Source organism: Lithobates pipiens, unplaced genomic scaffold (assembly GCF_037356315.1).
Source record: "Lithobates pipiens isolate NorthernLeopardFrog02 unplaced genomic scaffold, aLitPip1_a1.2 Scaffold_13, whole genome shotgun sequence".
NCBI classification, from domain to species: Eukaryota; Metazoa; Chordata; class Amphibia; order Anura; family Ranidae; genus Lithobates; species Lithobates pipiens.
The window spans coordinates 249,937,571-249,953,817 of NW_027507718.1; the positions used below are offsets into that span (position 1 = coordinate 249,937,571).

The 16,247-nt window shown below is 45.5% G+C and overlaps 1 protein-coding gene across 1 annotated transcript in view; it reads right to left on the reverse strand.

Moving 5' to 3' along the window:
* Window positions 1-337: 337 nt before the first annotated feature.
* LOC143974786 (C-X-C motif chemokine 10-like) overlaps window positions 338-16,247 on the reverse strand; it is a 54,833-nt gene continuing 38,923 nt past the window's right edge. The window contains exons 2-4 of the mRNA XM_077476522.1: window positions 2,662-2,673; window positions 2,418-2,541; window positions 338-662 (exon numbers count right to left, since the gene is read on the reverse strand). Coding sequence (XP_077332648.1) covers window positions 575-662; window positions 2,418-2,541; window positions 2,662-2,673 — 224 coding nt within the window. The 3' untranslated portion in view covers window positions 338-574. The remainder of the gene's footprint in view (window positions 663-2,417; window positions 2,542-2,661; window positions 2,674-16,247) is intronic.

Below are 16,247 nucleotides of genomic sequence, written 5' to 3' on the forward strand. Positions count from 1 at the left end.
CTGAAAGCTCATAAATGCATGTAAATTTGAGTAAGCCCGTATAAGTACACGTAATCATGGTTGAACCCGTGTAAAGACAGATACATCTAAACACAGGAAAAACTGATCTGGAAAGCAAGCATGTAATTTGTTTGTACTTTTCAGATAATGTATCCTGAGTTTAGATAACCTAAACACTGGAGTACTAGTATGAATGAAGCCTAAAGTAGTGTAAATTGTGGTAAAATGCCATGTATAGTACAGGTGAGATGTGAAATGATTTTAGAAGCATATAGCTATGTCTTCAGTCTTTCTAATCTATCTCATTTCAATACATTGAAAAAAAAAACCCTACCCACTTTTTATAGTACTGTAAACAAGCTACTATACGTAGTATTTGACTGTATGCACAGCAAACTTTGAAATAACCAAATATCTGTAGATGTATAAAAAAATAGTACTTACTTAGAAACAATGAGCAAAATAAACAAAACAGGCCCTACACACTATTCATATGGATGTATTATAATGGTTGACCTTGTGCACATTGAGCTATAAAAAAAACAAAGTGTCTGGAGATTTATAAAAATTGCACTTACCGATTTTTTCCACTGAGCAGAGCTTTTATTTCTTTCAGGTCAGAACTGACACATTTTGTAGCACCCGTGCTTTTTACTGTGACACTGAGGAAGAACAAAATTAAGAAATCCATTAGTATGTTTGGACACTTCCTAAAAGAGAAGTATATGTTCAATGAAAAATAAATATATACTTACATGTCCCCTGCTGCTTCTAAGACTGAGTACTGAGCAATCAAAAACTGCTGAGCGCTCAGTTCTCAGCCTTCACTGAGCAGACTGTCAGTCAACGGTTCTCTGCTTTGCCTCCCCACGCTCACTGGAGTGGGACCACCTGGCTCAGTCTCTCAGCGGCTTGCTGAGAGTCTAAGCCAGCTGCCAGTCCAGGCATCTGGGTTGATCCCGACCACATGGGACTGGACCGGCTTTATGATGTCAGCCGACAGCGGGCTTTAGCCGCTTTTACCTGAAAACAGGTCAAAAGAGTGCCGAAGAGAGTGCACTCCTGTGATCAAGAGGAGAAGTAAAGCCAAAAAAGCTTTGGCTATACTTCTCCTTAATAAATGAAACAATGAAACTATTTCATACAATGTCTCTTTTGAGATTTTCTATATCCTGGCTTTACACTATCTTGTCTATTTTATCAGCAGACCACCATTCTCTTATGCCGCTTACACACGAGCGGACTGTATGGCATACTTAGTTCGTCATACAATCCGACGGACAGTCCGTCGTACTTTCCACTGAACGGACTTGACCACACACGGATGCACAAACAGTCCGTCGAAAGCTTGCGCGATGACGTGTACAGCACGTACGACGGGACTAGAAATAGGAAGTCCAAGACACAGCAAAGCACCCTTCCGCCATGTAAATCCTTTCTGGGCATGCGCCATTCTTAGTCCGTCGAACTAGCATACTGACGACCGTACTGTCCGCTGAAACCAAAGTATGACGGACAGAATTTCGAAAAAACCGAAATACTTAGTACGCCAGACTGCACGCTGAAAAAGTCAGCTGAAGCCCACACACGAGCGGATTGTCCGCTGAAATGTGTTTCGACGGACTAAGTACGCCATACAGTCCGCCCGTGTGTACGCGGCATAAGAGCTAAACATTGTGCAAGTGCAAGATGTATGCTTAGTTAAAAATATCCCCATTTGTATTTCCCTTCAAACCCATTTAGGACCTTCAAGTAAATTTAGAACATGCAACATGATTATAAAGGGCTATTAAAATTGCACAAAATTAAAATAGTGAAAATTTTGATAGACGTTACTGTTTTTTTATATTGAAATATCCAAAAATTTTGAAAAATTTAATTCTAACAAGATTTTAGGATTGACTCATTCATTTTAGCTTTTTAAAAATGGTATTCTTATGTACAAACTGAAATGGCTGCTTATTGCTAATACATACTGCAAAGACTATTAGGTGGGCAGCCACTCTTGGGGACCAATCATTCTCTGGGTATACAGGAGCTAATTCATTCTAATTTGAATATTACATGTGATGGTCATAAAAGGCTTTGGGTAAAGGGCAATAACAAGTGCTTTCAACCCTTGTAAATTCTTGCCTTGCACAAAGATTTTTCTTATACTTTTAATGTAGAATGAAAGAAGTTTTAATTGCAAGCATGCTGCTTTAACATATCAACCAAGATGAAAATGGGTCCAAACAGATTTAAAGAAAGACAGATGTCTTACCATTTGCAACATCTGCCCACCTTTTTTTCTGTGTATGACCACCCTAACCTTTCGAAAATGTAGCTGATTATGTGCTATGACTACAATTGGGTGAGTACATATACAATAGATACAGCAGTTACATTGTGTAATTCATAATGTACATTCTACTTACATATATTCAGTGTTTTCACACAGAGAGCTGCTTGGATAAACGTCCATTTGAGCCAGGGCCATGACATTCACCTGATTGGATAGCTTGGTACACAGGCAGCGCTTCCCACGAGCAACGGCAAACCCTGAATACAAAAATAAAAATAGATCAATCAGTGTCTATACCGATAATAGCAAAGACGGTAGAATAGGCAGTTTGTGCTTATACATAGATTCTAAATACTATAATATGTCATTGACTGTACCTTGTATAAGAGGAGTAGAGAGCAGGAGAACGCACATGATGACAGCACACTTGTTGTCCATATTGATGGTCTCTGACCAAGATCTAGAGCAGACAGATGTGTGAAGTACAGCAGCATTGGTCTGTTTATATACATTTCTACTGGATTGCATAATCCTATGATGTCATCAGCGGCTGATACTGAAATTCTCTATTTTCCATTATATTTCAGTTTTGTAGGAAGGCTTTTAGGAAGTGAAAGTACCATTTAAGACCTTTTCCTGTTAACAAAAAAACACTTACGGTATGCCCCGTACACACGAGAGGAATTAAGTCTGACAGACCTCCAAAGGAGTTCCGCCGGAGTTCCGCTGGAGTTCCGACGGAGTTCTGGCGGACTTTTCGACCGAACGGACTTGACCACACACCATCACACCAAACTCCGACGGAGTCGAACGTGATGACGTACGACTGGATTCGACGTAGGAAGTTCATAGACAGTAGCCAATAGCTGCCCTAGCGTCGGTTTTAGTCCGTCGGAGTAGCACACACACGAGCGGATTTTTCAAAGGGGACCGGGTCCGGCGGAGTTCCGTCGGGAAAATTTAAAGCATGCTTCATTTCTAAAGTCCGTCAGACTTTAGCTTCGCTAAAGTCCGTTGCAGCCCACACACGATCGGATAGTCCGCCGGACTCAGTCCGTCGGAGTTTGGATGTCGAAAAGTCCGCTCGTGTGTACGGGGCATTAGTGTCCATTTCTGTTATTGCCAGGCTTTCCCAGAAACCTGTGGCCGATAAAGCGTCAAAGAAAAAAAAGAGAGTGCTATAGAGATTCCACTTTTATAAGGATGCCTATTATTGTGGTGCAAAATGACTGAATAAGTCTTCAGTGCACTCTGTGTCTTCTGACCTTTTCCTTTGCTCAGGATGATTATTAAGGTATTTTAAAATTCCCAGTGGGATAATGAATGTATTTCACCATTACACGCACTTGTTGTTACCTCTTCGGTGGTCATCAAAAGGGCTCATGAATCTCAATAATTGCAAGTAATGTTGAAAATAGGGCCAAATTTGCTTTTGGTTGCCTTACTGTATGTCTGCCAGCTAGAAGAATATATATAGACTGCTGGTCATAGATAGGCAGATTTTCTCAATGACTACTAAATTTGCTGGTCTTCAAGTTAACTACAAGATCTCCAGAGATGATAGAAGCTCATTCCAGTGATGACACAGGTTTAAATATGTTAACAAGTCAACATTTTTTTACAGATAGTTCTGCTGTGGCAGCCAAGAAAGAGTCAATCCACCCAAACATATTTCATTTAAATTAAGTCTGGTAGGGTGAGTAACCAATTGGTTTCTCATTGGTTTTTGGGACGGCAGGATAATATTGCATTGCCACAGTTCCTCCCCCTTCACACCTTGGCGTATTCCTGCATTTTCTGCATATTCCTGCATTTAATAGCTCCCAGTTTCCTGTTACACTTTGCATAATATAAACATGAAAGCAAGAGTTAGACCTTTGTAGCACTGACCCCCAAAGGAGCGGCTGATTTTGTTGGGCTTACTGTTACCTTCTTGACCTCGTGTACGTCTAGGGGTTTCCCCGAGGTAGAAGGCCCAAAGAACTGCAAAGACTGACACTGGATCTACTTTTGGGATTTTTATTTGCAGAAAAAAGTAGACAAAACACAGTCTCTTGATGAAGGTTAGAGGGTTTAGGTAAGAAGTTCAGGTACTCTTGGAACTGCTCAAAATAGAAAGTCTCTCACTATAGAAATCCAGAGAATTGCCACTCACAACTGGATTCTCACAGCTACCGGATAGACCTCCTCTCACTAGGCCTAGCAGCCGATAGAGTTTTCAGATAAAGCAAAGCCTCTGCCACAGACTTGCATCTAGAACGTTTGTGAATAAAGTCTCTGCCACAGACTTGTTGTAGAACACTTGTAGTAAAGTCTCTGCCACAGACTTGTTGTAGAACACTTGTAGTAACTGAAGAATGTAGACAAATTTAGAGAGCCCTCATATGGTACCAGTATCTTGCAGCCGGTCCGGCGATACCGTACGAGTGTAGATTCACTTAGTGTCTTTTAACTAAGCCTCCAGGCTCTTTCTGAGAAGCAAGCCTTATGCGTGGCCTTCTCAAGGAAGAGTCCTCCCCTGGTTGCTTCCTCAGTTGCTGGGCCTCTCCACAGATGAGACGGCACCGGACCACCTTTGAATCCTCCTTCCAGTTACTTTGCCTCGGGCTAGCCAGCCCTGAGACTCAGAATTAGATGGATCCGCACCCCAGGCCATGATATCCATGGGGGCTGGTCAGGAGGACCCAGGACCAAACAGACAAAAGAATCTTCTGGACCGGAATCCAGAAGCACGTGATGTCAGTCCCTTAAGTACCCTCTCCCAGAATGCACAGCAGTGTGACACTCCCACTGGGCTGGTTCAGAGAAAAAGTGGCACTCAATGCGCCCAGCTGAACTGAATTCTCACACTTGCCAGTGATGACAGCGCCACCTGTGGCCAAGCAGAACACAGTGCAGTCCAGCTAGACTGGTACTGAAACCATAATTTGGTATAATTGACCCTAAAACCCAACTGCGGTTTTAGAAACTTTAAATAGAGAAAAACACATGCTCTTCAGGAGCCAGTGCTACACCTGGTAATACACGCACAGAGATCTTATTTGACTACACAAGTCCTGAATATTTTTTTTAAATGCCTTTATTAGGAGGCAGGTACTGTACATTTGAAACATTATTAGTTAAACTGGTATTAAACCCAAAAGCAAACATGTATAATATTGCAGCTTATCAATTCTTAGATGTGATGGCTAGATTTGGTTTCTTTCTTAGATTTTCTTTCTTTTGTTTTCCCCTGGTGATCTAGCCAGTAAGTTTGTTGTTTTTAAATAGAACAAGCTCTCCTCCAAAAGTACCAGTTAAGAGTGTTAAGAAAAAAACATTTTCTACTGACAGGGGTGCTTAAAATGATCGACTTTTATTTGTTCAAGAAAAACCTTTACCCCAAAAGAAAAAAAACAAACAGTTGCTGTAACTGCTTCTGTAACTACAGTGTGGGCTGGAGTTTGGCTTCCATTTGTTATCGTATCTAAATTTGCTAGTTCATCCAACACCAACCAACCACCAACACATTCCAACACCAAAAGGTGCAATAATATGTGCATATGTTGGTTTTCAGACCTGGTCATATGAAAATATGAATGTATTTAGAAATCTGGCCTGGAGGAAGGGTCTGCTGTCACAAACGCTTCAGCACTCCTACCTCCCACCCCTCATACCCCTTGATTAGTTGCTTGGTGTAATTCCTGTGACCTCGGGGACCAAAAGAAAATACGGTAGCTGAAGCTCTTGATTTTCCATTAAAACTATGCACAAATGCTGAGTCGTGTTGGCTAGGACTGCATTGAATTGGAAAACAGGAAAACCTTGTTAAGTACTTGTTACTTTTGTTCCCATTCAGGTTACTGTTTTTATTGTCTATTTTGTAATATAATTGTCTGAAAATATTTTTTATGTTCTGCTGTCCTTCCTTTTTTAAACTGATATTTAAAAATTATTAAGCTTAGTCATTAATGCTCTAAAAAAAAGGCTTAAAAGCAGGTGTCTCAAACTGGCGGCCCTCCAGCTGTTGCAAAATTACAAGTCCCATCATGCTTCTACCTGTGGGAGTCTTGCTTGTAATGGTCAGCCTTGAAATGCCTCATGGGACTTGTAGTTTTGCAACAGCTGGAGGGCTACCAGTTTGAGACCCCTGCTTAAAAGAGAAGCTTCAGTTTCATACTTAGCTAGGTGAATGGTCTGATGCTGCATGTGTCCCCGGCACCTCTAAACTGAAAACCAATCATTCGAACACCACCAATGGCTCAGTTTTCACAGCTCCCCAAGCAGAGAGCTTCTGACTGTCAATCAGCAGCTCTCCGCTGGTCCCCCTCGCTCATTGGAGTGCTGAGCTGTGGAGGGGGCAGGGTTGTGGCTGACTCAGTCTCTCAGCGGCTCACTGAGAGGCTGAGACGGGTGTCAGTCCAGGCACCTGGTGGATCCAGACTCCCATTGTTGGGATGACACTGTGCCTGGACTGATTTCTGTGATGTCAGCAGAGGGCGGACTTCAATCCGCTCTCTGCTGAAAATGGGTCACAGGAGTGCAAAACGAATTGCACTCCTGTGATCCATAGGAGAAGTCCAGCCAAACAAGCTTTGGCTGGACTTCTCCTTTAAAGTATACTTTACCATATGTTAAACTTTAGTATGTTCATGTCTGTGTTGCAATGAGTGTCAGAATTGCTATAGTGGATACTGAGAACAATAAAAAAATTTTGTTAAAATGTGTGGTGGCAGCTATTGTGTGTATGTGTGTGTATTGTGTATACACCAGGGACAATCACTTTTTTTTGTTGGCAAAGAGACTGAGAGCTGGAAAATTTCCATACAGGGTGAGACTGAGAATGTTGAGAGGATGAGATTCAGGAGACTGATGTGCATGTTTTCTCTTGATTTAATGAGTTGCCTATGTGCTGGGACAGGGGATCTTCCTGTGGTAAGGGCAGTGCACATGGAATCCTCTGAATCCTCTGCTGCAGGGAGATTGTGATTGTATGTGAAAATCTTCCTTCGCTATGAGCATATTCGACTGTGAAAGGCATTTATCACTTTCCTGGTGGTCACAATTGTTCAATAATTACAAGCAATGCTGGAATTGGGGCAGTCATTGTCAATAATGACTTATGACAATCTTATGTTTTTCACCTTGGTTTAAAATGATTCTTCATTATACCCGATGGTTGTTGACCAGACCTGGTTTCAGAGTTGATTATAGCTCATTCCAACGATCAACCCAATTATCAATATGACCAGTGTCAGACATTTCAGAAAACAGTCAGCAGTTGTAGCCAGAAAAGAGCCAGTCAATCAAAAAATTAGACTCAGTCACCAACTTTATTTGTATTGCTTTTGGGATTGACAGATGAAAAACGGAGAGCAATGCACCTCTATAGACTAAAGGGTTTAAACAGATGAAGAAAAAAGGAGAACTGCGCAATCCCTAATATTTCCTATTAGGATATAAAGAACCCAACAATGAAGTTCAAAAGTGCTCAATATAACATAAAAATCAAAATACATTACATTGACTACATACAAAATGTAAAGAAACATGCAATATCACCCATTAGTGTAAACATAACCATATTAACATAAAACACTAAATCTCAGTGATACCGGTACTCAAAAGGAGCCAAAATTTTCCAACTTATCAAAGAGAAAGAATTACATAAAAAATTGGTGTAACAATAATATAAAGTCCTTGTGAATAGACTAGAAGAACACCACGTGTCCAAGGTAATTGTCCAAATTCAAAACCTATGTTGACGTGAAGCAAATTGAGGTGCACCACCACCATACGGATAACAATGGCTCCTTACCAGATGCCCCAGTAAGGAGCGCTTTATCTTAAAATCAGGTCTCCCCACCTGGGAGAAAGGAAGTGACTCAGCTTCCATTTTAAGACTCCACATTGACAGGAAGGCATGTTTTCTTCAATCTCCTGCTATCACCCCTCAGTGAGCTTAAAAAAATTGCTATAGAACGGGATATCGCTTGGAGTTCGCGATCGGCCGACGCTTGTCCATTTGATGATATGCCCTGTGTCCTTTTACTTTTGTAAGTGCATTTCCTTTTATGTTTATTTTTTAATAAATGATTTTACACTTCTTTCCTATGGTGGACCTTTTGCTTTTCCATTTGGAATACTCTCGAGTCCTGCTCCAAATGTTTTTTCTGTCTCGGATGATTCAAGATTGACGCATTTTCTGACCTGATTTTAAGATAAAGCGCTCCTTACTGGGGCATCTGGTAAGGAGCCATTGTTATCCGTATGGTGGTGGTGCACCTCAATTTGCTTCACATCAACATAGGTTTTGAATTTGGACAATTACCTTGGACACGTGGTGTTCTTCTAGTCTATTCACAAGGACTTTATATTATTGTTACACCAATTTTTTATGTAATTCTTTCTCTTTGATAAGTTGGAAAATTTTGGCTCCTTTTGAGTACCGGTATCACTGAGATTTAGTGTTTTATGTTAATATGGTTATGTTTACACTAATGGGTGATATTGCATGTTTCTTTACATTTTGTATGTAGTCAATGTATTTTGATTTTTATGTTATATTGAGCACTTTTGAACTTCATTGTTGGGTTCTTTATATCCTAATAGGAAATATTAGGGATTGCGCAGTTCTCCTTTTTTCTTTTTCTAATTTACACGTATATAGCATTTTTGGTATATATTAGAATTGCTGCATCACGTTTTTGGGTTTTTCACTGTAGCGCAGATTTCCTTCCTTTTTTAAACAGATGAGCAGCAGTTTACATTCTGTTTACATCTGTTTTTTTCCATCCTGTTCCATTTAAACGGACCTGAATGGAAGTAAATGGATGTACTGTAAATCAACATTGTCGGTTTTTACATCTGCTTTTGCATGCACTCTGACTCATCCCTGCTATCAGACATGAGTCATTAATTGTTAAGGAGACGGCACCTGCCAGCATCCTTACAACCATGACTTATCCCGAGGGATGACGGCAAACGACGGAGAGGTTGGGTGTCAGCAGGCAGTGGGCTTTTTTCTGTGCTGGTCGGCGGCCACCATTTATAGTGAGTAACGTGGACCTATATCGCTGGACGACATGATTAATGATGGATGTACATTGGGCGGGGGGCATTATTATTTTTTTAATAAAGTACTTGTCTTTGTGTTTTTTGATTTACTGTTGACAATTGTTTTGGTGAATGAGTAGGTTGGTACTGTACCATGTAGAAGGGGGCTTCCAGATTTCAATCAGTCACCCCCCCCCCCACAACCATCGGTTCAAGGCTGTGGGGAAGAGGCCCTTGTTCTCATCAACATGAGACCCCCCCCGGCAAAGTACCCTCCATGTTGGGGGCATGTGGTCTGTTATGTTTGGAGGAGAGTAAATTGCATGCTCATCCTCTCTTTTTCCTGGCCTGCCAGGCTTCATGCTCGGATAGGGGTCCGGTATGGATTTTGGCAGGGTTCAATGCCATTTTTTCAGTTTTTTGTTGTGAAGTCCCCCCCAATCCAATTGGGGAGGGAGGCTGCATGTCAATATATGTCAGTTCTTTTGTTTAAATTCGGATGTCAATATGAATGTAAGGAATGTAAAAATGGATGCAGACTGAATCAGTTTTTCTATGCATAAATATGACTGAATGGATGACGCCCATGAGAAAGTGTTCAAAAAATTTCCCAACAATATACTAACAATATAATCTGTACACAATGAATAATCTTCTGTGCTTAAAAAAAAAAAGAAGCAAATGTTGAAATCCTTTTGTAAGTGTCACACCCCGTGTAATTATTTAGAAGAAACAGAAAGTGTATTGTTTTCAAATAGCCAAACCCTGCCTTGCTACAGTATTAGAGGATAGGCAAAGTGAAAAAAAAAATGGTGCATTAAAAGCATTTACTTGACCTTCTTAGACGTGAGTCCTGAATGACTTGGAATGGATGGTGCCATTTGTAAGCAGGAGCTTACTGAGGTATTTCTGTGTTGGGTTAAACTTTTCTGGGTTAAACTTATCTTCTACTGTGTGAGCTGCACTATTTAGTTAAGGTTGCCCCGCAGAAGTGGTGCTGTTTGGTGGGTAAGGGTTAACTCTGCTAGTCAAGTTTTCCCAGGCTTTTTTGAAGAATGCTGCTGGACAAAGCACATAAAAAGGGGAACTCTATCTAGGTCAGGGCTTGCTGTTTGTTCTCACATGGAAAAAGGATAGTGCTGCTGAGAATGTAGGGGTCACTTTGCTCATTTGCCACCCCTTTAAGAACCCTAGTCGGGGTTCCAGGGGGTATGGACACTAATGCCGCGTACACACGATCAGACTATCCGGCGGACTTAGTCTGGCGGACAAACTGCCGGAATGTCCGCCGGACTTTCCGAACAAGTGGACCTGCCCACACACGAGGACTATGGCGGGAGTCCGCCATACTTTTGAAATGAACGGACTTGCCACACACGGAGGAAAGTCCGTTCATTTTGAACGCGGCTCCAGGTAGCCGAGACTAGCGAAGGAAGTCAATGTCGCTGCCTTCAGCAGCGAGATTGACACATTGCTGGCCCGTCACCTGGTATGAAATTAAAGGGGAAGCCCTACGCCAAAAAAACAGCGTTGAGGTCCCCCCCAGGTCCATATCAGACCCTTATCCGAGCATGCTACCCGGCCGGTCAGGAAAGGGGGTGGAGACGAGTAAGCGCCCCCCTCCTGAGCCGTACCAGGCTGCGTGCCCTCTACATGGGGGGTGCTTTGGGGAAGGGGTCCCTGCGGCCCCCCCAACCCAAAGCACCTTGTCCCCATGTTGATGAGGACAAGGGCCTCTTCCCTGGCCGTTGGTTGTCGGGGTCTGCGGGCGGGGGGCTTATCGGAATCTGGGAGCCCCCTTTAATAAGGGAGCCCCCAGAACCCGGCCCCCCACCCTATCTGAATGAGTATTGGGGTACCATGTACCCCTACCTATTCACCTGTGAAAAAAAAGTGTAAAAATAAAACACAACACATGTTTTTAAAATGATTTATTGCACAGCTCCGGTGGTCTTCTTTCGTCTTGGGAGGTCTTCTCGCCGGACTCCTCCGCTATCTTCTGCTCTTTTACTAGCTCTTTCACTAGCGGAGTTGCCCGGCTTTCTTCTTCATCGCTGCTGCCGTCTGGAGGTCTTCTTCAGACTTCGGGGGCCTTGTCCCCCTCTTCGGGGGTTTTGCCCCCTCTTCGGTTCTTCTTGCCGGGCCTCCGCTCCTTCTTCCAGCTCTTTTACTAGCGGTGGCCCGGTCTTCTGTCGTCGCCGTCTTCTGTTGTCGCCGCCTTCTGTTCTTCTGTTCTTCTCTTCTTCCTAGAGATGTTGACTTGTCGCTGTCTCTGGCCGTAATGACAGGGACGTGTTGCACGGTGACTTATATAGGGACACTGGGCGGGGTCACCGGGTGATGTCCCCACCCATTATGATGTCACAGTCCCAGAGGACAGAGAACAGAAGGCATGTGCAAAGCACGCTATACTTTGTGAATGGCCCAGCAGCAATGGAAAGAGGAGGGGGGCCAGGACAAGGTCTCCCGGAAGTGGGTTCAGTATCTGTCAAAAACAGGTATCCGATTTCCCCCGAAAGGTGTCAAATGTGACAGTGCAGGCATTAGTGAGAGTCAGGCCCGGATTGGCCATAGGGCAGACCGGGCATGTGCCCGGTGGGCCGGGGCCACCCATGGCCTGTTGATCAGGCTGCACAGTGGGAGGTAAGCGGCGACTGTTGCCTGAACATGGGTAACACAGGCCTTGGCCGCCGCTCGCCTGCCGCTAAGCAGCCGTGCCTGTGTCATCTCTGGCCGCTGCATGGGCTGAGCTGTGTGTCTCTCTCACACACAGCTCAGCCTCAGAGCCGCGATGACACTCCCGCTCTCCTCCTCCAGCCATGAGCGTACGCACGGTGGGGAGAGCTGCAGGCTGTTGTCACGATATCCCCCCCTCGCCTTCCATCCCCTTCTCATAACGGCAGCAGGGGAAGAGAAGGCTTTCCTGTCTGTTCGTTTTTCTCTCCCTATTGGCCACAACAGAGGGCCAATCAGAAGCAACTAAAGGGGCATCATGGAAAATGTAGTCCCAGAGATAGGTGGCCCAATTGTTATGAGCAGGGAGCAGACTACAGTCCCCAGCATGCACTCTGCTGGGGGGAACGAGAAAACCAGGAAACAAGCTGAGGAGTGCTTGTAGCAGCTACTAAAGGAGACATGGAAAACGAAAGAGAGGACTGTCCTGGGGAACTAATAGCCCCAGCACCACCAGAGAGAGCTACGCTGTACCACACCACCAGAGAGAGAGCCACGCTGTACCTGCTCCACAAGTGAGAGAACCACGCTGTACCCACACCACAAGAGAGAGAGCCACGCTGTACCGCACCACCAGAGAGAGAGCCACGCTGTACCTGCACCACCAGAGAGAACCACGCTGTACCTGCACCACCCGAGAGAGCCACGCTGTACCCGCACCACCAGAGAGAGCCACCCTGTACCCGCACCACCAGAGAGAGTCACACTGTATCGCACCACCAGAGAGAGAGCCATGCTATACCGCACCACCAGAAAGAGAGCCACGCTGTACCGCACCACCAGAAAGAGAGCCACGCTGTACCGCACCACCAGAAAGAGAGCCACGCTGTACCAGCACCACCAGAGGGAGAGCCACGCTGTAACCACACCACCAGAGAGAGCCACATTGTACCCGCATCACCAGAGAGAGAGCCACGCTGTACCCACACCACCAGAGAGTGCCATGCTGTACCCACACCACTAGAGAGAGCCACGCTGTACCCGCACCACCAGATAGAGCCACGCTCTACCCGCACCACCGGAGAGAGAGCCACGCTGTACACACACCACCAGAGAAAGAGCCACGCTGTACCCGCACCACCAGAGAGAGAGCCATGCTGTACACGCACCACCAGAGAGAGAGCCGCGCTGTACGCGCACCACCAGAGAGACAGCCACGCTGTACACACACCACCAGAGAGAGAGCCGCGCTGTACACGCACCACCAGAGAGAGAGCCACGCTGTACCCGCACCACCAGAGAGAGCCACGCTGTACCCGCATCACCAGAGAGAGAGCCATGCTGTACCCACACCACTAGAGAGTGCCATGCTGTACCTGCACCACTAGAGAGAGCCACGCTGTACCCACACCACCAGATAGAGCCAAGCTGTACCCGCACCACTAGAGAGAGCCACGCTGTACATGCCCCACCAGAGAGAGAGCTGCGCTGTACACACACCACCAGAGAGAGAGCCACGCTGTACCCACACCACCAGAGAGAGAGCCATGCTGTACACGCACCACCAGAGAGAGAGCAGGCGCGGTACACACACCACCAGAGAGAGAGCCATACTGTACGCACACCACCAGAGAGAGAGCCGGGCGTTAACGCATCACCAGAGAGAGAGCCACGCTGTACCGCACCACCATAAAGAGAGCAGGTCAGTGTCACTGGGCTGTGTGGGCACAATAGGACGTGGACACTGTAATATAAAGGGAACTGCACTGTAATCATTGCAGTTCTCCTTTATAGTGCAGTTCCCTTTATATCACAGTGTCCCTGCACATTACAGGGTGGAGGACCGACACCAGCCACCCCCGCAAATGTCTACCGAGCCACCTACCCCCCCCCCCCCCCCCCCGGTTCCTGGAAAAGTTGGCTGCTCAGTCTAAAATGCCCGGGCCTAATTTTTGTCCAAGTCTGGGACTGGTGAGAGTTGTACTGTACTGTACTGGGGTCCATATGGTTAACTAAACATGTGGAACAGAGTGTGCTTGCTTCTAAATTTAAGCACTGCCTTAACAATGATTTCACTTCTGGGCAGCCTCTGCCTGTAGATGCGGGCATTAGCCAGCACTATTTGCGGGTCCACTATTGGGTGTGTTGAGCCCCGTCCACACATTTTACGTACGTCCAAGAATCATGCAAATTACCAGAACATCATATGATCATGTTGGTCCTTTCCATGATTTTTATAGATAATCAATAAAAAAATGCATTCAAAAATGCTAATTTGCAGCAATACGAAGCAGGAAGTTGAGCCATCATTTGCAAAGCACAAATATGGCTCTCCTGTGTAAGTAGAAAAGCACCACCTTTTCACAGAGACAACGTTTTTAACTCTAACACACATTTATACTATACAGTGATACAGTAAAGAAGTCTTAGCCCTTGTACACACGGTCGGAGATTCCAATGGAATGTGTCTGATCGGAGCGTTTTTCTCACGTACCTTAAGGCAGAGCCCAGAATGCAGGGAGCGGCTTCTCGTAGACCTCTGACTCGGGAGACCCTGGTAGTGATGATAGGGGCTCGGGAGCACAGAGGGGCACAAGTGCCTGACTGGACAGTTGAAGTAAAGAGCAGCAGACTGAAGATGGTGCCTCCAGGTGTCCTGTAGTCCAGCAGCGGAATGTAGGCAATGGAAGGTTCAGCAGACAGCAGAAGGATTCCTGTAGTCCGGCAACAGGATACAAGTGGTCGCAGGGTACAACGAACAACGGGAGGAGTTCTGTAGTCCGGCAGTGAATGCTGGTGCAAACTGAATACAGCGGGAAGTGGGAAGAGTCCAGTAGTCCGCAGCAAGAGGTAGAAGGCAACAAAGCGCAGAGGGAGTAACAGCCGGGTACGGTGGTAGACTGGAAGGTGTCCTGTAGTACAGCAGCGGTAAACAGGCAACAGACAGATAACGGATGGTGTAACAGTCCAGGTCAGGCACAGGCGAGCAGATCAGGTACAAAAACGGAATCCAGAAGAGTAGTCGGTACAAGCCAAAAGTGGGGGGCAGGCAGCAAACAGCAGAGTCGGGAACAAGCCGGGTTCAATACGGATCAGGATACGGATGCAGGTTCAGGTTCAGATACAGGATACCAGGATACACGGGAACGCTGTTGATCAGGCAGCAAGGCAGTGAAGCAAGGATCCACTTTAAATAGCGCTATTGGCGCCAATTGCGTCAAACGGCCGCACGCGCACCGCCGATCGCGGTAACGCTCTTGAAACTGAACAGAAGATCTTCTGCGACTAACGCCGCTCGGATTCCTATGAGAAGGATCTTCCTGACAGTTTTGTCGGATATTCCAACTGTGTGTGGTCTGCATCGGACTGTTTCCGTCGGAATATCCGTCGGACCAACTTTTCCAACTTGCCAGAAATATTTTCCGACAAAATGCTCCGATCGGACATACTCCGATCATGTGTAGAGAATTCCGATCGGACAAAGTGCCACGCATGCTCAGATCAAATTCCTACACCAAAGCTATTGGCTACTAGCGTGAACATAGTCCCGTCGTAACGAAATAACGTCATCACGTCAGATTTTCCGACAACTTTGTCCGACCGTGTGTATACAACGGATTTGGTTGTCGGAATCTCCGACCGTGTGTACAAGGGCTTACACAAAAGACTTGGATTCCTCTTTAAGTTTAATATAGTACAGTATATATATATTGCCAAGAAAAGAGAGCTGCACAGATTTCTACCATTAGGTCTGTGGGCACCCTGCAACTGTTCTTTTCCATATTGAACTTGAACACTGTCTTGCTCTGCATTTTTTATCTCTGTGTGGACATGGCCATTTTGGTAGAGACAGGACTTTGCTTCCTTATGTAAGAGCTGCCCAATTGACTGTTGGTGATATGATGAGTGATGGGGTAATGACCAGGGCTGGACTGGGACAGAAATTTGGCCCTGGAGTTCATCCAGACTGGCCCACTTACATTTTGAGTGTCCCATCAGCACTCCCTTACATCAGAGTGTGCCATCACCAGCCCCCTTACAACAGAGTGTCCCATCAGCACCCCTTTTATTTTAGAGTGTCCCATTACCAGCCCCCTTACATCAGAGTATCCCAGCAGCACCCCCTTACATCAGAATGTCCCAACAGCACCCCCTTACATCAGAGTGGCCCACTGAGCCATCGGCCCACCGGGAAACTCCCGGTAGTCCCAATGGCCAGTACATGCCTGGTAATGACCAAAACGCAGCAGGAGGT